Source organism: Lytechinus pictus, chromosome 7 (genome assembly GCF_037042905.1).
Source record: "Lytechinus pictus isolate F3 Inbred chromosome 7, Lp3.0, whole genome shotgun sequence".
Classification (NCBI taxonomy): Eukaryota; Metazoa; Echinodermata; class Echinoidea; order Temnopleuroida; family Toxopneustidae; genus Lytechinus; species Lytechinus pictus.
Genome location: NC_087251.1, coordinates 24542137 through 24566846, shown reverse-complemented (window position 1 = coordinate 24566846; position 24710 = coordinate 24542137). Strand labels below are relative to the sequence as shown.

The window sequence follows — 24710 nt, the reverse complement described above, 5'->3', positions numbered from 1 at the left end:
ATTGTAATGTAGATAATCTCATTGGCAATGCGACAAAGATGTGTGAACAACTTTCCCATTGCTTTTGTTTATAATTCACTTAAAATTCCTCTTTTATCACATCTATCAGTAGATCATGAATTCTTTCTATAGAAGGGCTTGTAATACAGATTTTCAAATAATTATGGATAAAGAGTTTGTATCACCATGAGAAAGAGCAAAAAGATACATTTGGGAGGTATTTTATAGTTAATCAAAGGGAAAGTTGTTCACATTTGACATCACACACATTTGTCGCATATTGCCAATAGGAGGATATCCATAGTACTAGTGTTCGCAATATGCAAATGCTCAAAACTTTTTATATTATTTGTCTGATTTTTCTCAAACTTTTTTCGATCTTATTTTCTCTTTCCACACAAGCCCACTTGTTCCAATGGATTTATTCCCCTTTAAGCTCTGAATTATATAGGTAAGTTAAATTCAAGTGATGACAATAAAGGTTTCATGCATGCGGGATCATGGGTGTCGATCCCGGGGGGGGGGGGATATCCCCCCCCAAAAAAAAAAAAATCAGGTGGGGGGTGGCCAGTAGGCCTACAATCACCCCCCCCCCCAATATTTCGAGGGCATGAAAAAACAGTGTATCTCCAAAAAAAGTCGATAAATTTGTTAAAATATGTATAAAATCAATAAAAATTGACATAACAGAAGTACAAAAAAGGAAAAAAGAAAAACAAAATTCATTCCCCAAACTTGTTAATTCTATATAAGTTTTTTTTATGAGGTTGACAAGTCTGTTTTGAAAACAGTTAACGCACTCATCTGTATGTGATAAGTGAACTTGCCGATATAGGGTAATTTCATGAGCCATAAATGAATGCATATGTTTAGGCCGTCTCTCATTTCGATGGTGCATACAACTTTTGAGCAAAATTTTTTGAACAACAAATGCTTTTTATAATGATCTTATTAATTTAGCTGAAGTTACACAGATTGGGATTATAGCTTCATCATTTTGAATAACATAATTTTTCCCTTTGCTCACTATCCTATAATAGTGAGATCAATCTGGCAGGGTTTGCGATGACAAGTCATCATCAATGGCCAATGCAATTTATATCACTTTTCAATTAAAAAGTGAAATTTTGACCTTACACGGAACTGCTTGTCATGTATTGTCAATGGCCAATGCAATTTATATCCCTTTTCAATTAAAAAATGACATTTTGACCTTACACAGAACTGTTTTGACCTTGTTCTTATTGGTTGTTTTAAGCGTTACTATATATATGCTATTCCGTATTTACGTAGGCCTATACTTTCATTATCTGTCAATGTTTTGAGTCGTTATTTGCCTTGAAATAAAATACTTGTAAACTTGACGTATTACAGTGTTTTGTAATTCAATAGTGAAAATGGATTGCAATATTATGGCCTATTTTAGCATGCTCTAAAATGCAATTTTCGCATGTCAATTTCTTAAAATGTCCCTACCCCCTCCCACACCCCCCCCCCCAATTTGGTCACTTCAGGGACTCAGACACCAATCACCCCCCCCCCCCCCAATCATCACAAGAAATCGACACCTATGTGCGGGATGCATAATTTCAGGTCCCGAAGGACCCTATTTTAGGCCTGTGATCACTGATCATTTTAAAATCGGTTATCTTAATTTCTTACAGGAGTATAATCCCGGCTTAAAGTTATGTGATTTAAACATGAAATCAGACAAACAAGACAATGCAAAACCAGAAATTATGTTAATTCCAAATTTGCTCCTCCTTTCAGAATGTCAAAATAGGACTGTCTAGCGTTTCACTGTCACACAGTGTGAGATGATTATTGCTAAACTTATTTTGCTCCATGCAGTCATGTCTCAGTGGGGATCCCGGGATATGACATAATCAGCCAAGACATATGCGTATATCCATGCATGTTGCATGATAACCATGGACTTCATGATATAACTGTTTCACAAAATATTGCCAGTATTTTTCCAGCATTTTGTTGATTGAATTTTACTAATTCATTCGGAAATAATAATTTTCAGCCTGAAGTAGACCTACCACTTTACAAAAGGTGAAAACACTATAGCGGGGGTGATTATAGGAACAGGCCACTGAACGTACCTCTCATAATAAATTCATGGACCTATATATCTAGAAAGTCAAAAAGGGGCCTAAGCTTTCGATCCTAGCAGAATCTTCGTCGGAGGCAAAATGACAAACATATAAAGTGGAACAACCATAATATAGACCACAAACAAGCTACAGCAACGCTAGAAACAAGGAGACAAAAGGGGCATTAGTGAGTATAGAGAAGACCAATCAGGTTAGTGAAGGGGATGAAAGAAAGGGAGGAGTAGGCAGACACAAAGGGAAGTTAGACCCCTGTTACATCTGAGAGATTCCCTACCTCGGGCCGGCCCGGGGCCTACCTCGGGTCGGAAAGAAATCAGATGTAAACATCCCAAACCTACCTCGGGCCACCTTTTAGCGAACCTACCCGAGACCACATCAAGAGGTAGTCTCGGGTAGGTATCGGGCCGGCCCCGGTCCACCGATTCGTAGATGTAAACGCACACAAGCTTTCAAACCTATCTCGGTCCGTTCGCCAGCTGTCAAATTACGTCATAGCGCGCGCTATCCCCTCCCCAGCCCCGTCGTTCTTCGAATGTTTTGCGGCTTTTGACATGTGAATTGTGATTGATAAAGTCTTTGATTTTAGTGGAAAGAAGGAAGCACTTTAAACGTATTCTTTTCAAATCGATCATATCTTCAACGACTGCTGGGATCATCAGCATGCTTCCAGAATAACGAAATGTAAACAACTTCAATTAGCGCGCGCAAATTATTCAGAGCCTAGATCGAGAGTGCCCTTTGGTGTCAGCAATCGGATACCGCTCGAAACCGTACCGATAGGGGAGGGAATGAACGCTGTGATGTAAACAGACCACATTTCGGACTCGGTCCGTTCGCGAAGCTAATCCACCAATAATCCAGTCAAGGTTGCAAGTGGACTCGGTCGGGTCTCGGGTAGGAAACTTTCAGATGTAACAGGGGCCATATGTGTAAGTAAGGCCAGTAAAAGACCTCAAGCCAAGAGGGATTAAAATAATGAGGCAGGCAACATCAAACAGGATCTGGAACAAAACAGAGATAATGGGATGAAAAACAAGAGAAATAGTGAGAGGTGGGTCAAACAGGTTACAAAGAAAGGCTTAATAAACTGGTGCATAAGAGTGGGGGGGGGGGAAGAAAAAGAATGGGGAACAACTGATAATGTGCAAAAGACATATAAGTATATATGATAAAGCATTAAACAAACTAAGAGAAGAAGGTAAGTGTAAATATGTATCTATAAGTGATATGTATATAAATATATCCAAAAAAGAAATGTATATGAAAAAATATATAAATACACATATGGTGTAACTGATATTGTAATCCGCTAGGTGTGACGGGAAAAAAACATAAGACTATAAGTCTATATAGTAGGGGAAAAAAAAAAAAAAAAACACCCTGTATATGTGAAAAAGAGGAAGCAAATTGCCTAAAAAAAGTAAAAGCAAATATAGAAGAGAGGGGGTGTATTATGAAGAAACCATAGTATACATGTAAATAAGCAAATGTGGTAAATCTAAAAGAGGTGAGTGGAGAAAAAACAAATATATATATATATATATATATATATATAATAATTATTATATCGCCTGAATAAGGAAGGAAAAATTGGAGCTAAGCTTGTATGAGATATGGGAGGAAAGTAGAGTAAGAAACTATAATGTAACTATTCAAAAGAGCTGAGGGGAAAAACTATATGTATATAAAAATTGAAAGTGGATAGGAAAGAAAAATCAGTCGTTCCCCTCTTGGATGTTCAGGCCATGAGGTTGGGTGGTGCGAAGTCGTCTCATCCAGAGCTTCTCCCTGCTAGTACGGACTGAGTCAGGACGGGTACCTAAAGATTCGATGCCCTGTAGCATCATGTCAGTGATGGAGTGGTTGGGGAGGTTAAAATGGCGGCCAACTGGAGTGTCCAGCTTTGCTGTGTTGACGGTGGATCTGTGCCCGTAGAATCGTTTCTTGAGTGTGGTCTTGGTTTCCCCTATGTATTGTACCCTACAAACTCTGCAAGTGATGAGATATACAACATTAGTGGTAGTGCATGTGATGTTGCCCTTGATTTGGTGAGACAGGCTGGTAGAGTTGCTGGTGAAAGTATCGCCCTCGTGAAGGTGTATTTCACATATGATGCACCTGTTGCTGGTGCATTTGAAGGTGCCATGTTGTATGGGAGAAGAATGGTTAGTGAGGGAGGGCACTTCAGCACGAACAATGAGGTCCCTGAGATTCGGTGGGCGTCGGTATGCTAGAAGGGGAGTATCGGGAACGGCCTGTTGGAGACGATCAGAAGTGTGTAAAATCAAGGAGCTTCCAACTCCTTGGTAAAATGTGGTGGTTATCAAACAGGATTTTGCGGAGAGGGGGTAGATTGGGATGGAAGGTGGTCACAAGCGGTATTCTGTCGGTGGTCTCCTTGTCACTTTTTGGTTTGAGAACTTCAGATCTGGGGAGAGAACGAACTTTGTTAATTGCCAGTTGGACTAGCTGCCCTGGCCCGTGGCCCCTGGCACAGAGATGTTTCTGCAAATTCCTGGCATGGAAGGAAAAATCAGGGTCCTCGGAGCAGATACGGCGAAGTCTGAGGGCTTGACTGTAAGCGATGCCGGTTTTGCAGTGACGGGGGTGGCAGCTGGATGAGTGGAGGTACTGGTGGGTATCTGTGGGTTTAGAGTATAGGGTAGTGGTGATACCATTATACTTTTTCTGGACTGTAACATCAAGGAAGTGGGTTTCCTGTTGGGAGAAATCAGAAGTGAATTTGATGGTCCTGTGGAAGGAATTGATGTGGTCAATGAATGTATGGAGGCTGTCTTCACTCTGGTCCAGATGAAGAAAATGTCGTCTATGTAACGCCACCAAATCCATGGGCGACAGGGGGCTGAATCTAACATCTGCTGTTCCAGCTTCGTCATGAAGAGACAGGCGAATGAAGGAGCCATCCGGATGCCCATTGCTGTACCGAATATCTGTAGGTATAGTGCTTGCCCATGAATGTGAAGCTGTTTTTTGTTAGTACATGAGACATCAGAGATTTGATATCGGATATGGGGGGACTGGAATGGCCACTGGCGGCCAAGGCTAGCTTCACATGATGCTTGGATACCTTCGTCGTGGGGAATTAATGCTGGTGTACAGTGAAGAAACATCGAAAGTGCCGATGATCGCAGTCTCGGGTCCTTGATGTCATTTAGTTTCCTGAGAAAGTCTGGAGTGTCGTGGATGTAAGAGGGTGCACGTGAGACAATTAAGGGGCTTAATGTGGTAATCAACAAAAAGGGAGATGTTCTCTGTTGAGGAACCATTTCCTGAGAGGATGGGTCGACCGGGGTTGGCAGGTTTGTGGATCTTCGGGAGGAGATAGAAGCGGGCAGGTTTAGCATTAGTAGGGGAGAGAAATTTGTGGGCCTTCTCAGAGAGATGCTCGTGTTCTTTCATGTCATTCAGTGTCGATTTGATCTGTAGGGAGAAATTACAAGTAGGGTCAGAATCGAGGAGTGCATAGTGAGATCGATTATTGAGATGTTTCATGGCTTCATCGATGTACTGCTGGCGGTCCATAACAACGACGGCTGATCCTTTGTCTGCAGGCTTGATGATGATGTCGGACCTGTTTTTGAGTGATGAGAGAGCCTGATGAGAGAACCTATATATCTACGGAGGATTATCTATTGTTACTGGGGGTGCTGTGACAATGCTCAGCACCCCCAGTGACAATAGAATAATCCTCCGTGGATAGGTCCATGAATGAATTAAAGGACAAGTCCACCCCAACCATTAGTTGATTTGAATAAATAGAGAAAAATCCAACCAGCATAACACTGAAAAGTTCATCAAAATCGGATGTAAAATAAGAAAGTTATGACAGTTTTAAGTTTTGCTTAATTTCACAAAACAGTTATATGTACATCCTGGTCGGTATGCAAATGAGGAGACTGATGACGTCATCCACTCACTATTTCTTTTGTATTTCATTATATGAAATATGAAATATTCTAATTTTCTCCTCATTGTCAAGTTAAACAAAGATTAATTCCTCCCTGAACACGTGGAATTAGCATTGTTTTAATACTATATGGTTCAGTCAAGTTGGTCCTTAATGTCAAACCTGTAAAAAATGAAATATTGTATAATTCAAACAATAAAAAACAAAAGAAAAAGTGAGTGATGGACCTCATCGACTGTCTCATTTGCATGTCACTGAGATGTGCATATAATTGTTTTGTGAAAAATAAGCGAAACTTTAAAATGTCATAACTTTCTTATTTGACATCCGATTCTGATGAAATTTTTAGCGTTTTGCTCGTTGGATTTTTCTCTATTTATTCAAATCATCATTTTTTTGGGATGGACTTGACCTTTAACTATTCTGTGAAAAAAATAAAAATAATAAAAATAATTACTATCTGATATCCGATTTGTATCAATTCGATCACGATTGTTTGGCTTTATCTACGATGTGGGAATTATAGATCTACATGTATTTTTGTATATTGAATCATACCAATCTCCAAAATAGAAATTTCAACATAGTCTACAAGCACAGACTAAAATTTGACAACTTATACCATGACTAGATTGAAGACTCCAATTGTTTTGTCTGTGTCAAATCAGATTTGGTAGAATAGGCCACCGCTAATTGAGTGAATCTAGTCTCACTACTTCAGACTCTGCATATGCGCTGTGTGAAAACCGAAGGTCTGTGCCTGCAGACTAATCTCGACGCGGCACATAATATTTTGCTGCTTCCTTCAATTCTGCATGCACTCAGACACTTTGCGGAGACACACTTTGAGCAGCAGTGCAGTCAGCGCAGCGCTCTGCCGTGCTGCATGCTAGGCAGTCACTGAACTAAAAATACGTGGAAGTCGTGTTCACCCAAGCAAAACAGCGCCGGCGAAATCGATAAGTCACGTGACCGCCGCCATTTTGCTAGGTCAATTGTTCGAGAGCGCGCCGTAGAAGGCAATTGAAAATATGTGCAAGATGCAATATGTTTTCTCTATAAATATAAAATTAATAGTGTGGCAAAGTGTATTTTAATGTCATTAAGCCAATCATGTACAAACATATTTCTATATGCACAATGTACTGGGACCTGGTAATTCATGTAGTTAAAAAAAAGGGTCTAATTCAGGGTGACCAGATTTCACAAAATGAAATACGGGACAATCGCCTCATCAAAGAAGGCTACACGATGTTATACTTGTGAAAAAAATAAAAAGAATTGGAAGGGAGGGATAACGAAAGAATGAAGGAGAGAAAAAAAAGACGAAAGAAAAGAAATGAGAAAGAAGAAAGAACAAATGAAGGGGAAAATAAAAGCGGAAAGTTAGAATAATCAAAAGGACGATGAAAGAAAGAATAAAAGAGAAAAAAAAAGGTTTCCGTCATTCTTTGAATTCACCCAATATAGAAAGAAATAAAAAGAAAGAAAGGGAAGATGTGTGAAAGACAAAATAAGAAAAAGGAGGAGGAAACAAAGAATAAAGGAAAGAAAAATGTTTTTTTTTTCTTTGAAAGAAGAAAACGGGAAGGGAAAATGAAGGAAGGGGGAGGGAAAGAAAGAAAGAATAAGGGGAAAGAAGAAGAAGGAAAAAATAGAGAATGAAAGAAAGAATGAAAGAGAGGGAGGAAAGATTGAAGGGAGGAGAAAATAAAAAAAATAATGGAAGGAGAGAAAAAACGAAAAGAAAAAGGTGAGGAAGGGAGTAAATAAAAGTATAAGGAAAGAAAGAATGACGGAAATAAAAATGGCAGATACGGAGGAAGAAGGAAAGAAAGAAAATTAAAACACAGAAAGGATCAGGAAAGAAAGGTATGAAATATTAAAAGATGTAGATGGAACAAAAAAAAAACAAGGATAGAAGGATGAAGGATAAAAAGGAAAGAGGAAAAAGTTCAAACTTCAAGCAAACAAAAGCAATCCAGTCATCTAACAGAAATGATAATGATATTTGGTGTTTTTTTTTAATTTTGGAAAACTAAGTGGTTTAGAAATGAATAAAATTTCAAAGTGAAACATTGTCAACTTACAAATGAGAGGAAACAGCGCCGGCATCCTATATACACAACAAGACTCAAAAAGCTAAAACAACTGCATGTAGATCCCGTTATGAAAACTAAAAAAAACTTGTTCCTCCGATCCTATTTAATCAGTAATCTGAGAATTACGATCATAAAAATTTTCCGCCGATTTTGTGATTATTTTGGTGGAAAAACTGTTTATCATGTGAGATTGTTTGCATCATTATGCTCCGATCCTACATGCATAGAGCCTGTTTCACACACATGCAGGCAATAATACTAACCTCGTACTAGTGTGAGTGACAGGCAGGAAGCCAGCTCGTTTGCAATGTATTTGGTTAGGATAAAAATCACCCACAGAACTTGCAAAAGTTTTAGTTATCGATTTATTGTTGTCTCTGCTTCGTCATTCTGTTTGGTTATGTGATGAAAATTCGTCACTTTTTAATTTATCAACTATATTTTGTTCAATATTCTAAAAATACGGGACAGATATGTCCCGGGAAGGGTTTGTCGGGACGCCGGGACAAATTAAGGAGCAAAATACGGGACGATCCCGGGAAATACGGGACGTCTGGTCATTTGACAAGAGGTAGTGGTCTTTTTGTACAATTTTTGACTTGTGGAATATTTCATACTCACCAGGATATGCATATAACTGGTATGTGAAAATAAGCGAAATTTAGTGCAACAACTTTTTAAATGGAATTACCATTGCTATGACTTTCTGATTTGTGCTCTAATAGTAAACTTGTTAGAGTTGACTTGGTTTTGTTTATCCATCACCCATTCCTTTATGTAAAAGTGTATTGATGTAAGCACATGTCGTGCAACATCCATGCTCTTCCAAATTAAATTTCATAAGAATTCAAATTCTATTGTGCCCATTTTTACATACACGGTACTTTATAGTAGATATTTCCTTGCTGAGCACACGAAGGTCCAACTTTGAAGGCTCATTAAAAGTAACAACCTTCTTGCCCTTAAACTTCTATTCAATTTTTCACCCTGAATGTGTGATTGAAGAGTATGAGAGGGAGGGAAGGGAATATTTACTCAAAATTCATATAGAGAAAGTTGAAGGAAAAATTGTAAAGATGGAGAGAGAGAAAAAGAAACAGACGATCAACGAGAAGAGATGGAAAGAAGAGGAAGATCAAAGAGAAGGAGAGAGAGAGAGGGAGAGAGAGGGGAAATCGAGGAATGAGAAAGAGGTGAGGAGAGAAAGGCGAGACGAGAGGGAGATAAAAGAGGGCTCGATATAAGGGAGATGGGGAAATAAAAGAAAGATATAATTATGGGGAAAGAGAGAGAGGGAATGTAAGAGAGAGAGATGAGAAAGACGAGGAGATGAGAGAGAAAGAAGCCAAAGAGAAAGGAAAATAATAAAGAGGGAGATCGAGATGATATAAAGGAGAGAAATAAGAGAGAGAGGGGCATGAAAGTAGAAATGGAAGAAATAGAAGGGGATGGAGAGGATAAGAGAGATGGACAGAAGAGGAAAATCAGAGAAAATGAGATGAGATGAATAGTTGAATGAGAAGGGAGGTTTAAAAAAAAAGCTAGAGAAAGGGACATGATCTCTAATCGTTAAAAGATTTTTTTTTATGCAACCAGCTAGGCCTACTCAGAAAGCATATTTGTTGTGGGGCCTTTCCTTGTCACAGCGTGCGCGTGAAAAAGGTCGAGTTTTTTATGATTTCATGACTGTATATGTTTACTCCCCTTTAATACAAAAATGTGACTAAATCAACATTTTCAGTTATGAAAGTATTCGATAACATATAGTTCATGATGTAACAAAGCAAGGAACACTTTCTTTGCGTTCCTTTCTCCCATCTGCCTATATACACGCAGCATTTGCCGACCAGCCAGTATTGACCTAGCAAAATGGCGGCGCGCTCAGTCGAGCGTGAAGCCCGATGCTCTTCGTTGCCGCACGGCTTTGTGTACGTTGGGAATAGGGACACGCATTCCACGTATCTCTAGTTCAGTGTAGGCAGTCCATCAGTGAGGCAGGCCAGCTAGCGCTAGCTCAGCCGCTTCATCATGAGGCAGCGCGCTAAACGAGATCAGCGAAATGTTAATCAGCTAGCTGATCTTGATTGTTCAACGTCGAAGCGGTACTTTTAGTTGATGATTTTATCCCCTTTGTAATTGAACATCATGTCGTAAGTTGTATTTTATTTTTCATTTTTGAGAAAATTTTCTAGAGAACTCTTCATCATTTGGAGCATATTTACACTTATCTCAGATATATAGTGTTTTTATCGAGTTGAAAATGTGTGTGTTATGGAAATGAGTAGTTATGTCCCATCTGTTCAATTTTATGTAATGTTATTGGTAATGACTACTAATGATTGGTTTCAGGCATTCTGGCGGACCAGCTGATGATTGATTCATTTAACAGCCGAGTTTTAGCTCGATTAGAATGAAGACCAACTAACTGTTAGTGTTAAATATGATCCTGTGACTGTATAGCCTTGAGGTACAAAGCCCCGAACCGGAAATTTTGATGAAGAAAAAAAAAAATTATTACAAAAATAATTTACAATTACATACGGTACGTACGTAATATATTTACGTACGTACGTAGTATTATTACGTACGTACGTAGTATTATTACGTACATACGTAGTATTTATTACGTACGTACGTAGTATTTATTACATAGGTACACCGCATCGAACCTGTCGGGGAACCTGTATAGTCTGATTAAAGGTCAAGTCCACCCCAGGAAAATGCTGACTTGAATAAATAGAGAAAAATGAATCTAGCATAGTGCTGAAAATTTCATCAAAATCGGATGTAAAATAAGAAAGTTATGACATTTTAAATTTTCGCTTATTTTTCACAAAAAAGTGATATGCACAACTAGGTTAGTCAGTCGATGATGTCCATCACTCACTATTTCTTTTGTTTTTTATTGTTTTAATTGTACAATATTTCATTTTTTATAGATTTGACAATAAGGACGTTGTGCATATAACTGTTTTGTTAAATTAAGCGAAACTTTAAAATGTCATAACTTTCTTACTTTACATCCGATTTTGATGAAATTTTCAGTGTTATGCTTGTTTGATTTTTCTCTTTTTATTCAAATCAACTTTCTGTTGGGGTGGACTTGTCCTTTAAATAAGAGTTTGGATTTATAATTATATGGATGTCAATTTTTTTCATTTATTTTGATTTCCACGCTTTTATGACTCTGGAGTCTGGGTTGTGATGACTACATATTCACATTACAGCACATTTTAATTATCGCGTGATTTGCCGGACTTAAGGCGGTTTCAAACCGCCTCGATCACAAGAATCCCTGTTAAATTACAAGAACATTTTTAGGCTAAAAAATACCCATTAATTATTCCTGCATTCACACCGCCCCGAAACACACCCTTTGGGATAAGTTCCTGAAGTTACGAGCATGCGCAGTATGGTCTGTATTGGACCAAAAGCTTCGGTCACTGTTATGTTGGTTGTTCAGCTGAACTCCGTTGGCTTCACTCACCAAATACAGAGACCGAAGTTCTAGCGCGATCTGTACAGGGGACTCAATGGCCATATGTTTATGTACTTAAGATCGGATAAAACGGGGAAGTGAATTTGCGCGACAGCCAAGGTAAGTCACTGTTTTTGTTCCTTTTAACTTGATTTTTCTCCGTTTTGGGGCAATTAATGCTTAGCCTAAGAGGGAATATTAATTTGCATTTTGGTCGCGTTAATTTTCAAAATTTTTATTTATTAAAGACAAAAATTGAAGAGCCCCGACGGGGGGATTTCGCATTGCAAGTCCCCTAATGGTGGCTGCACGCTAGCGAGCCGTCTGTGTACGAGGAGAATTTAAAAAAAAAAAATGTTAAAAAACTCCTCGAAACAGACGGCTGCCAGCTGTCTAGGTCTGTATAAGCAGGCAAGGCGCGAGATTCAAAATCACTAGCCCAGCAGCCACCCACGGCGCCCGCGCCCAACGGCACGCTGGGCTAAAAGTTCCCGTAAATTGCTTTCACATTGCCAAAATACTTGCGACCTTGGAAAAATCCCCGCGAAAGTTCTCGTAATTTCGCCAAGTACCTACTATTTAGCGGGTATTTTCTTTCGGGGAAATTATGCGTAGTTTGCTTTCACATTACCAAAATACCTGGTATTTTCTGATCGGGGTAAATTTCCCGATCAGAGAATACCTGGAACTGACGAACTTCGAGGCGGTCTGAAACCACCTAATATGTCAGTAGAGGCGCATGGCCAATTGAGAGACTCTCCAATATGGGAGATTGTCTCCCATATTGGAGACTTGCTTTGCAAAAGAGTAAAAGAAACAACACCAACAAAAGTGTAATTTTTTCCATCCAAAATTTTGTCTCACTGAGGTCAGAAGCCCATTTGTTTTGGGTGTGGATGACAACAAAAATCCTTATCAAAACAAAAGTAGATGGTGGATTTTTAAAGTAGATGGTGAAAAGTGGTAATTTTTCATGAGAAATCTGCTTATCACATCTTTATTTGCCGCCAAGCTAATCCTTTTGCAGCAAATGTAAACAAAGGAAATTGGTCTACCAAACTGGAGACTGTCTCTGAAATTGGATACCCAAATTCTTTACAAAAGTCTCTGATATTGGAGATAATCTCTCATGGGAGACAGTCTCCCATATTGGCCGTGCGCCTCTACTGGGGGAGGGGGGGTCACCCCTCCCATAATGTTTTACACTACGTAACGTGTGATCTACCTCGGCCGATGTTCGTGCAGGCTCCACTTCACTACCGCTACACTAGTGACTACGCTCCACCTACCCGAACATCGGGACCGTGAGCCATTTCGGATATACGGAGTCACAAAGGTGGGATGGCAATCATGGTTATCGTAAAAATTAAAAAAATATATATAACGAGGGATATGAATGACTTAATTTCTTACTTTTCATCCTAATTTCACTCCATATCCATCCTCCGGATAGCCCAAAATTGGTGATTTAGAGCCAGCATCGAGTTCCTCGCACATATTATTCACTGCCGATTTCAAAACACTGCATGCGCATGCGCGAGGATGGCAGGTCAAACTGTGTAGATATCATGTCTTTCTGTCTTTCGTTAGGATCTATTACAGCGATTCAGTGATATACCCACCAATCCTCAAATTGGCAAGAATCCTAAATGTACCTAGGATTAATGAAAGAATGCAGTATATTGTATTGAAATCAGTTACATGATAAATTGTAGTCTCATTTTGAATAAAATGGTAGATAATTGCATGTAAATTCACATTGTTTCTACATTTTTAAGATTTGAATGTTCATTGTTAATGTTTAGGTATTTGAATTCAACCAATTAGTTGCAATAAAGAAGACCCCCTGATGATGTCTACAATGTTTTATTCATGTATTTTTTTTTTACAATTTATTCTTTTCTTTTTCTCTTCAGGCTGTTAACAAAGCCCAAGACAGAAATGAGCCAAGAGGAACTGGAAAAGAGAGAGGAAGAAGAATTCAAAACTGGTCCACTCTCTGTCCTCACTCAATCTGTCAAAAACAACACACAAGTTCTTATCAACTGCAGAAACAACAAGAAGCTACTAGGACGTGTCAAGGCATTTGACAGGTACATGAAAAGATTCAGACTAAGAATAATCTAGGCGAATGATGTCAAACTTTCAACTGTGGTATATAATGAGACTAGTTATGCAAAAAAGTAAAATTTGTATCCTTTGTGAAATAATTTTTTTTTATGCCCGCAGACAAAGTCCGGAGGGGGCATTAAGCGTTGCCCCTGTCCGTCCGTCCATCCCCCCACTTGGTTTCCGCGCAATAACTCAAAAAATATTAGATGGATTAAAAAAAAATCTGGTGTGTAGGTAGATGACACCAAAATACAGGCTAAGTTCGAATTCGGAGTCTGCAGGTCAAAGGTCACAGCTCATTAAACATGTGAGTTGGTTTCCGCATGATAACTTCTAAAATATTCAACAGCTTAAAAAAAATTTGGGTGTGTAGGTAGATGACACCAAAATACAGGCTAAGTTCGAATTCAGAGTTCGCAGGTCAAAGGTCACAGCTCATTATATATGCGAGTTGGTTCAAAGGTCTAAATTTGTTCATTATATATATGCATATTTTTTTCTGCACTTAAGTTCAATCTTGAATGAATTTCTTTGCATGAATGAATTTGCATCGCATTAAGCGGTGGCATCTGTGTCCTTTAGACACATCAAATTTTTTTTTTTTTTTGGGGGGGGGCATTTAACTGGGCTATTTCGGACCAGTATATACGGGGGCTGATTGTGTGAACGCCGCGAAAATTTGCACACGCGCAATTTAAAAAACACACGAATTTATGAGCATCTATTTTAAGGCAAGTTTTGAACCGCGGTTCAATTGCGTGTATCGTTTTGGCAAAGAGATTGCATAATTTGACCTATAGAGGGCGGCATTTAAGCAAGCAAGCTTGAGCTCCAAAATCATATGCATCGCCAGAATTTGTTCCAAAGCAATGTGATCATTTTTTTAACAGTTGCAGATCGGTATTTAAATTATGATTTTGGTTATAAATTGCTTTTGCTGTTTGATTGGTGAGTGTTTGTTTAGTTTTTAAGAAGACGTTGGGTCAATCGCCCATTTTTGTTGATTGATCCCATGCACTTTGAATAGTCGTGTTCCCCCAGTCCTTACCAGGTGCTCGGCCGTCCATACCAGGCCAGTAGCTAGCAGCGCCTCCGTTTTGCCTTCCCCGATGTCCACCCCGCAAAGACAGGTTGCGCTAAATGTCACAAAAGCTCATGATTTGATCAAAACAATGCTGAATTATGCCGCTTCAGAGCTACAATTATGATTTAAAAAATACAATTTCGTTGCTGAAATGTTTAATTAAAACCATTCACAGATGGGCAAGAAGGAAGTTACTTTGTTATTATGGAGTGTGCAGCGCGAATTCAAGAACCCGCGAATATGTTTTGAAGCCGTCAAGAGCGAAAAATTAATCCCGCGAAAATAACAGCGTTTACAGTAGTAGTACATATACTCTCATGCACTTGATGCTTGGTATCATGTTATTACCCTGGTTGTAGCTGAGCTGCCATCTCGATGCTGTAAAAGCATTCAAAGAGTAAATCCTGACGGTTTTAATTTGTTATTAAAATTTGTCCACCACGTACCCCCCCCTGAAAAAAAGTGCAGGCTAACCCAAGTTCCCCCCCCCCCCCCCCCCCGTTATTAGAACCTTGTGAAAGGTGTGATCCATGTCATGAGCTCATACCCTCAGTCTTTTTTTTAAGTGTATATGGCTCTAGCCACCTGTATGATATGCCAGGGGGCCTCACCACACACAAGAAAAAGTGATTCATTTCATACCTGAAAAAAACAATGAAAATACAAAACGGCCTACTCTATTTATTCCCCTATGTTATGACAAACGAACCCTTCTCTTTATTTGGCCTTATGTGGTTTTTTTTTTCAACCTTTTCTACAGACATTGCAACATGGTCCTTGAGAATGTAAAAGAGATGTGGACAGAGACACCCAAAGCAGGAAAGGGCAAGAAGAGATCAAAACCAGTCAACAAAGATCGATATATCACCAAGATGTTTCTACGTGGTGACAGTGTGATCCTTGTTCTCAAGAACCCCCTGGCTACTGCCAAGTAGAAAACTAGTTATCGCACCTTGTAAATATTGGCACTGGTAGATCATTTCACTACTACCGCCACGATACATTTGGACTTTGTGATCAAGAAGTGCCATCTACTATTCCAAAGCCAACAAAATGTTCCTTCTTGGATTTTTGTACTGCTTTTGTAATGCTTTCGTAAATTGCACACATCGTCTATTTTTCTGGAATATTCCTCGAGTATCTGGTCTGATCTTGTGGCATTCTGTATAATTGTTTCAAAAATTAATGTTTATCCATTTGTATACTGTAGTAGTCTGATTTGGAAACACAGCAATTATTCATGTTTGCCGTATCTGGTGGCTTTCATTGAGTCGGACTTGATGCTATGCCAGTGCATGAATGTTCTGTTTAGCTCTGCGGAACAAATTATAAACAAGACCCAAACTAAATTTGAGTGGACATCATATCGGCAACTGTAAAGGTAGTTGGTTCAACCATGCTCAAGTGAGAACAGTGTATTCTCAAGACGCTTTTGCTTCATATCATGTGTACCTTTATGATCGGCATATTTTCTGTTTTCATCTACAATGCTAGCTGGTGTACTTCACACTCTACGAAAACAACATTAGATTCATGTCCATCACTCTTCTTTTCTTAGTGTTATAGCTGGCACCACAAGCCAAAGCTGAATGATACATGCCATGTCGAGCAGTAGAAAATAATGCAAGTCGGGTTATATATGATAGCTCAGTTGGCTGAGCGGTGTTCTTGTATTCTTGACTATCAAGATTTGAAACAGAGTTGATGGACTGGTGCCCTCTGATAAGAATTCAACTCTCAGTAAAGATCTGGTGAAATTGCTTTGTACTTACAAGCACAGTCAAGTAATATGACTAATACTTTCAGAAGTCAAAAGTTACTTTTCCATTATTTCCTAAGGTGGATTTTAAAAAACAAAATCATGATTTTGTCTACATGTTCTGAGACTTAATTCTCATATTTTCAATCAGTTCTCATGATTTAGACAACTTTGTGTGACCCACTTCAAGTATTAGTTCATTGATTTTCCTTTTTTATCCTCTTTATTTTATCATTTTTGTACAGGTTCCTTTACCTAAAGTATATTCATCTTGTCTGTAGACCATGTTCACGTAAAAAGACTCATTGATATTCTGTTAATAAATGGCATTGCCAATTTGTACATTCTGTAAATGAAAATATGCTCACCTCCAACATTCAAACTTTCTGTAATGTTTTTTTTTTTTTTTTTTTGGGGGGGGGGTTGTTGAATTTATACATGTATCACATATACATGTACATGTAGGAGTCAATATCTTGTAATGTAGTCACCCAAAAGTTTGAATTTATTTCAAGTTTTCAAACTTTGTCATGGAAGTTAGGTTATCATTGAGTTTAAAAATGATTACTGGTACAAGTGTATGAAACAATATCTAAATTAGCCTCTTCGTTAAGAAGCAAGTAGAAGAAATAGAAATGTAGAATAACTTCCCATAGATTATATCTCAAAATCCAAGACCAATCTGGAGACAATTCAAACTGCAGATATGTCCTTCTTTATTTTCAAATTGTTGCCTTTGCATCCCTTATATATGCACAGGTACTTTGAAAATGCCATTCCAAGATGTCTTTGATGATGGGAACAGGGCAATTCCTGCTATCCTGTCTCATCAATGCCATATTTTCATCAGGAGAAAATATCAAACATGTGTGCACTTTAGTTTTTAAATTTTTACATAAATTGTTAACTCTTTCAGATAACAAAAAATAATTCAAACAAGGAATTGCATCCTTTTCCCACTGAAGATGTCTTCAGGTAATAATTTTAGATCCTTGACCACATACCTTAATAATTTGTGAAGTAAAATATTGATCAAAATTAGGAAACAAGTCACTGCCCCTGGGGATTCATTTCTGGATTGATCTTTACTACTAAATGTGTGCCTTTCATAGAAGTATTCAGAGATGGAAATTACAATACTTTTTTTTTACGAAATTAGATATTATTGACCAAAAGTGACGAATGAGGCATGATTATGTTAGAACTTGGCTTTCAAAGTTGTTACGGATCTGTTCATCCAGCTTTGTTATTTTGTTTTACAAATTTTGGCCGCTGTCTTTTAGGCTGATTAAGACATCAACAAATATCTCGGCAATTTTTTTTGTACAAATTCAATTGAATATAAGAGGATGAAAATGTTAGAGGCAAGAGAGATTTTCTGTTTTGCTTACTACCAAAGGAAGTGCAAAATGTTTTGGGAAAAACTCACAGGGATGATTACTAGAAATTCCTAATAAAAAAGTTGATGAATTTAATGCCCATCTAGTAATAGGGAAGACCACCTGGGGCCTGTTGCAGAAAGACTTGCGATCAAACACAACTTTAAAAAAATATTGCACAACTTGATTTTCAGCCAATGAAGCACCCATATTCCGGATTACGCAACTCTTTCTGCAACAGGCCCCTGGATGTCAAGTCGGTTTCAATACAGGCAGAACAAAAGGAGAAAGATATAAATGGTTTGGGGAAAATCCTGGAATTTCTGTACTGACATGAGCTGCTGTGTTAGCAAGCAAGGTATAGAGTTTCAATTTAGTTCATGGAAACATGGGAAAAGTTAGAGTGTACACATTTAGGATGGTGTTTGCGTGTGTGTTAGGAGAGAGGGGAAGGAAAATAAAAATTGTTGGAGCGGAGCACTATTAAGAAGGGAATGAAGGATCATTAGAGAAAAGGATCTTGTTATTGATCTGATATTGGTTTTCTCCAAAACTTTCAATTCATGTATGTGTCGATGTTTTAAAGGAATGACATAAGAATAGTTCACAAGGTATGCTGCGCAGTCGCCAATTTGATAGCAACCTCGCAAAACCCAAACCTGTCTTCATTAGAATCACCATGCACTCTGTTTCCTGTGCCTTGTCGCCGTATCCAACTAAAATGTATCGAGATCAACTTACAGTTATACCATGGTTTATATTTACTTGGTCTAAAAAAAGATAGTTACGTACATGTGCTAAAGACATTTGGTCTGATTGCTGTTTGGTCTACACCACACTTAGTTTAACATCCTCGTCTAATTCTCATTTAGTCAAGTGAAAATTTGTTTCATAACAGTTTATTTAACCATATAGACCAAGTGATGTTAGCTCAGTGGATTTAGATGAAATGGTTATACCCTAACTGGAAATGAGACAAAACGGATAATGGCAATCAGACCAAATGGTTAGACAAACTAGTAATTGATAAAATAATGAATTAATAATATAGGATTTGTTTAGCGCATGTATCCACCTTGCTAGGTGCTCCTATATTACCCCGGCCAAGCTACTCTACTGATTCCGGTGCGGCTGCGCCCCGCTTTTTGAGGAATTACTTCCTGCCGAAACCCATTACCTCACCTGGGTTGAGTGTAGCACAATGTGGGTAAATTTCTTACTGAATGGAAAAACACCATGGCTTGGAATCGAACCCACGTCCTTCAGATTGAAAGACAAAAGCCTTAACCACTAGACCATGACAGAAGATAAAGCAGGTGTAGACCAATCATCAGATAAGCCACAAGAAAATAACTCCTGTTAATTCCACATAATCTGCAGTGATGAATCTAGTGCACAACATTTCTAGTTGCGTTCAAAAGGACCTGCAGGATCATGTTATTTCCATGTCAGCGACCCGTGTGCAATGTGTATAGTACCATCTTTAATTGTGCACAATAGTTTGGTTGAAAGAAGAGGAAATGGGGGACAGGGCACAACTGGATCACTTAATGAAGTTTCTGGGCAGTAATTCATTACCAGGGGTGATGCAATCGTATATTGATTGGGGTAAGGGGCTTGAAATATCTTAGGGAGGGGCCGTCGTACCTACCCCTGTAGCGCCATCTATACTTCAATGTTTTTTCCGATTACATGTATGTAGGATGATGTATATCGTCACACCGGTACAAGAGTTCTGACATTGGCTTTTCTTAATTTTTTTTCTTCTATTGGTTTGATGGAAGTTTGAGAAAAAATTTGAATAAGAAAGTTGGGGGCATTTCTTGAATGTTGACATCACTATTGATGTGGACATCCTCCCAATTGCAATGCTAAAGGAGTTAGTATACAGATCATTGGCATTTCCCAGCTGGACAACTTCCCAATTACCCTACTTTTCTACATTCTTCACTGAACTTGTGAAATTTATAAAGTCTATCCATAGATCAGGGTCCCGTCTTACAAAGAGTTACAACTTATCCAAGCAAACTTAACCTGTATGGAAATCCATCCATACCATAATTTATTCTGCAGGAAATTTTCACAATCTCCTAGTAAAAGGAGAGAAACACGCTGACTTTTCCACAGAATGATGAATGCGGATCATATTTTGAACAAACTTGCATTTTAGAAGTTGCTGGCCGTCCATAGTTGTGGTTGATCGGGTCAATATATAGAGATAAATATCTATGGGTCAATCGCAACTCTTTGTAAGACAGGGCCCATGTTATGAGGATGTGCTATAGGGATTCCATAAAATATATCATGGACAGTCTGTATGATCATGAGAATGAGCAAAAAAAGATGTATTCGGTTATATTATCAGTGTTATGTGACATCACAAATCTTGGTCGCATTGCCAATGGGATTTCCATAGTAGTAGTGATTTTGACATTAAAATATATGTACTCTACAACTTTGTCCAATTATTCTGAAACTTAGACCCCAGTTACATCTAGAAAATCGGTGGCCCCAGGCCTATCTCGGGTAAAAAAGATATCAGATATGTAAAACATCCCAAACCAGCCTCAGGCCACCTTTTGGCAAACCTACATCGAGACCACCTCATGAGGCATCTCGGGCAGGACCCGAATTGGTCCGTTTGCCAGCTGTCACAAATTACTTCATAGCGTGCAAATTTCCAGTCTTCGGTCTTAAAGGACAAGTCCACCCCAACAAAAAGTTGATTTGAATAAATGGAGAAAAATCCAACGAGCATAACACTGAAAATTTCATCAATATCGGATGTAAAATAAGAAAATTAATGACATTTTCATGTTTCGCTTAATTTCACAGAAGTTAAATGCACATCCTGGTCAATATGCAAATGAGCAGACTGATGTCATCCACTCACTATTTCTTTTGTATTTCATTAAATTAAAGGTGAAAATTCAAATTTAAGGGAAACAATTCAATTTCCCCCTGAACATATGGAATAACCATTATTTTAAGTTAATGGTCAAGTCGAATTTGTCCTCATTGTCAAATATGTAAAAATGGAAATTTGTATAATTCAAACAATAAAATAAACAAAGAAATAGCAAGGGACATCGAATCTCATTTGCATGTCACCGAGTACATAAAACTATTTTTTGTAAAAAGCCAAACTATAATTCTTATTTTACATCCTATTTTGATGAAATTTTCAGTGTTATGCTCGTTTGATTTTTAAATCTATCGATTCAAATCAACAATTTTCTGGGGTGGACTTGACCTTTAAATTGCAGCATGCGAGCAATGTGATTGATTTGAAGGCGGCTTGTTCATAAATATAGATTTGCTGTTTTCAGCATAGAGGGGAGATAGAATGAATGAACTTGAAGAGATAAGAGGAAGGAAGGGAGGAAGAGGAAACAGAAGAAAAAAAATTATAGGCAATCACCAACCTATTCTCATCCAGGTTCCAAATGGACTCTGGCTGGCCCCGGGACACCGATTTCCAGATGCAACAGGGGTCTTGCATTGATCTTTATTCATTGATTTTTAGTATGTTTTCATAAATCTAATTTGGTCCAAGCCAAGGGTTTCATCCTCTTAATAGCAAATACCTATACTATTTAGAAATTTACAATCTATCTCACCATAATGGGTCCAGTCATTAAACACGTGGAATACATGGAGGTAAAATTACCTCCACTAAAATTTCCAGCACCAGCAATAACACCACCACATACCATCTTGCTTCAAGGGCAATTTCAATATGAGATGGGGACACCCAGCAGTGCGTTACTCAGTCTATAATTCATTGTACCAACTTAAAGGAAACCAAAACCCAAGAGAAGCAATCTTATTGGAAAGAATAAAATGAGAGGAACAATTTTAAAAAGTTTCATCAAAATCGGTTATGAAATAGGCTAGTAATGGACTTTTTAAAAGTCTTGTACTTTCTATGGGGATCCTCAAATAAGCAAACGTGCTTCAAAATGGCTGATTTTGTGGACAACGCTCCATTTGTTTTTGTACACAAATTTTCCCCTTTTACATATTTCACATTATCTCCTCCTGACCTTGACATATGTGGTGTGAATTATATTTTCCCATGACATATGTTGTGCTCAGGAAGAGGCAAGATGCAATTTGAAAGATGAGGAAAATTTGTGTACAAAACAAGTGGAGAGTTGTCCACAAAATCAGCTATTTTGATGCATGTTTGCCAATTTGAAGATCCCCATACAAAGTACAACAAGGCTTTTTAAACGTCCATAACTAACTTATTTCATGACCCATTTTGATGAAACTTTTTTTTAAATTGCTCGTCTCATGCTTTTCACACTGCACTTTTTTCCCTCAACCCCAGGAAATTGGTGGGGCTAAGGGGGGTCTTAGCCCCACCAATTTCCCGGGGTTAAGCTTAGCCCACTACGTTTTAGCAAAGTGGGCTAGCACGGTAAATAGTCAGTACTATCTGGCCCTGCAAAAAAGCAGGGTTAGCCGGCTTATTGTGGTGCTAAGAGATGCAGTGTGAAACGAAACAGGGCTAAGCAAAAGTGAGGCTAAGCATTAGCCAATCACATAAGTCGAAATTGCACGTTAATCGCGCTCTGTATGGTAAAATCATCAATATTTATGAGCTGTGTGATTGCCCGGGGTTAAGACGTTAACCCGGGTTAAGGCGTTAACCCCGGCTAAGCAAATAGTATGGGGTTAAGAAAGACAGTGTGAATCGAAAAAAATATAGTATGGGGTTAAGGATAGTATGGGGTTAAGGAAATGCAGTGGGAAAAGCACATCATTTTACTCTTTCCAATAAGAATGCTTCTCTTCTTGGGTTTCTGTTCCCTTTAAAGGGATGGTCCAGGCTGGAGATATTTATATCTCAATAAATATAATAAAATTCAGAGCAAAACGCTGAAAATCTGATCAAAATCAGGTGACAAATAAGTTATTGAATTTTAAAGATTTGCATTATTCCGGTGAAACAGTTCTAGGCATGTATTTATGAATACTATTAGGTGGGCGGATGTCATATCCCCACTTGTTCTTATGTATTTCATTACATGAAATTAGGTTTATTAAAAAAATTTATACCAAGAACTAAAACAATTGGACTGACAACTATTAAGTGTATTAGTTATTTGTTGCAACTTATTTTATCATAATGGAGACATCATTTACACTATGGAAAAATGAAACATTTATTTCATAACGGAAGTGGGGATATGACATCAGCCCACCTAATGAATAATCATGACCATGTGCATACAACCGTTTCCACAAAAAATTGATTAAATTTAAAATTCAATAACTTCATTTGTTATCCGATTTTGATGAAATAGTCAGCACTTTGCTCTGTGAATTTTACTCAGATATTAATATTTACAGTCCGGACCATCTCTTTCAAATCTGATGGTTTGATTCTAGGAAAAATAATTTATATATGAAAAAAAAGCCAAGGCCATGCAAGCAATTAATTTCAATACTAACTACATGGATCTGAAATTTGAAAATATTAAATTGTTACTAATTATCTTTCATCATTTTGCAGTCTATGCATGTGCCTCTTCTCATGAAACACAATTTTGCAGCAAGGATAATTAAGTGGGAATTTCAGCTATAAAAAAGTTCAATATGCATGTAAAAAGCAATGGCAAATTGAGCCTTACGGTTCCCCCTTCAATTTGAATTTTTGTGTGACAAATGATCATACAATTCACCACTTTGTTCGTTTCATCATACATGCTATTTCTATGTGACATCACTCATTTGTGTTTAAGATGATCATGCCTGTTGTGGCAATTTCAAAATGAATTTGTACAAATGACAACCCAGGTGTCTGTATTTATGAATGAAACAAAATGTTACAAAGGAATCTAGAATAAATTGTGTAATTACTGAATAAATTAGCAAAATAAGCATGAAATTGCAATCATGTCTTAGGAAAAAATGGTTGACCCATCACCCATGAGCCTCTCATGATAGTGAACGCTGGTGGCACATGTAGCATGAAACGCACATTCAGCATCACAAAAAGTGGAACGCCTCTGGCAGTCTCGCCTTCATTACCCGATTCGATATAGCAGCAGTGCTGACTTTGAGAACTACTACTGAATAATTATTCACAAAAGAAACAAACATGATAATAAAATACTATGTCCATTGGCCCAAAATGACCTTTGACCTTGATCATGTGACTAGAGACTTTTGCAAAACAATCATTCATACTTGATTACCCTGTCTTTTATGTTTCATGAACTAGATCCATAAACTTTCTGGCCCGAATTCACAAAGGTGGTTTTGAAAACCCACAGTTGAATCCATGGTTTATGCAGATTTCCTGTATAATTTTCGCTTAATTTAGCGCGTATCTTGCGCGTGTATAAAAAATGTCCAATGCTGATGCGATCTTTTGTCAGTGCGCCAAATTGACGCCCGTTACCATGGTAAGATACGCTGTTTTATTCATGAGTCCACTGTTTGAAGAGTGGACTCATGAATGAAAACAGTGGACTCATGAATAAAATAGCATGGATAACCACGGCAACAGGCATTAATTTGGCGCACTGACAAAAGCGCGCATCAGCATTGGACATTTTTAATACACGCGGTAAAATAAGCGTAATTTATACAGGAAATCTGCATAAACCATGGACTCAACCATGGGTTTTCAAAACCACCTTTGTGAATTCGGGCCTCTAAGTTTTGATGCCAATTGAACAAATACCCCCAACACGACCAAAGTTCACTGACCTTAGATCTTGGTCATGTG

The 24710-nt window shown here is 38.1% G+C and overlaps 1 protein-coding gene across 2 annotated transcripts; it reads left to right on the top strand.

The window, feature by feature from the left end:
- The first annotated feature begins 6785 nt into the window (after positions 1-6785).
- Positions 6786-16945, top strand: LOC129264705 (small nuclear ribonucleoprotein Sm D2). Of its 2 annotated transcripts, XM_064102296.1 has the most exons (4): positions 6786-6944; positions 10132-10303; positions 13548-13724; positions 15588-16945. In XM_064102296.1, exons 2-4 carry the CDS (start codon positions 10299-10301, stop codon positions 15760-15762), a joined length of 357 nt encoding a protein of 118 aa, XP_063958366.1. In that variant the 5' UTR covers positions 6786-6944; positions 10132-10298; the 3' UTR covers positions 15763-16945. The 2 variants fall into 2 exon arrangements, with proteins under 2 accessions (XP_063958366.1, XP_063958365.1); XM_064102295.1 differs by lacking the exon at positions 6786-6944 and having other exon boundaries at positions 10084-10303.
- The last annotated feature ends 7765 nt before the right edge of the window (positions 16946-24710 follow it).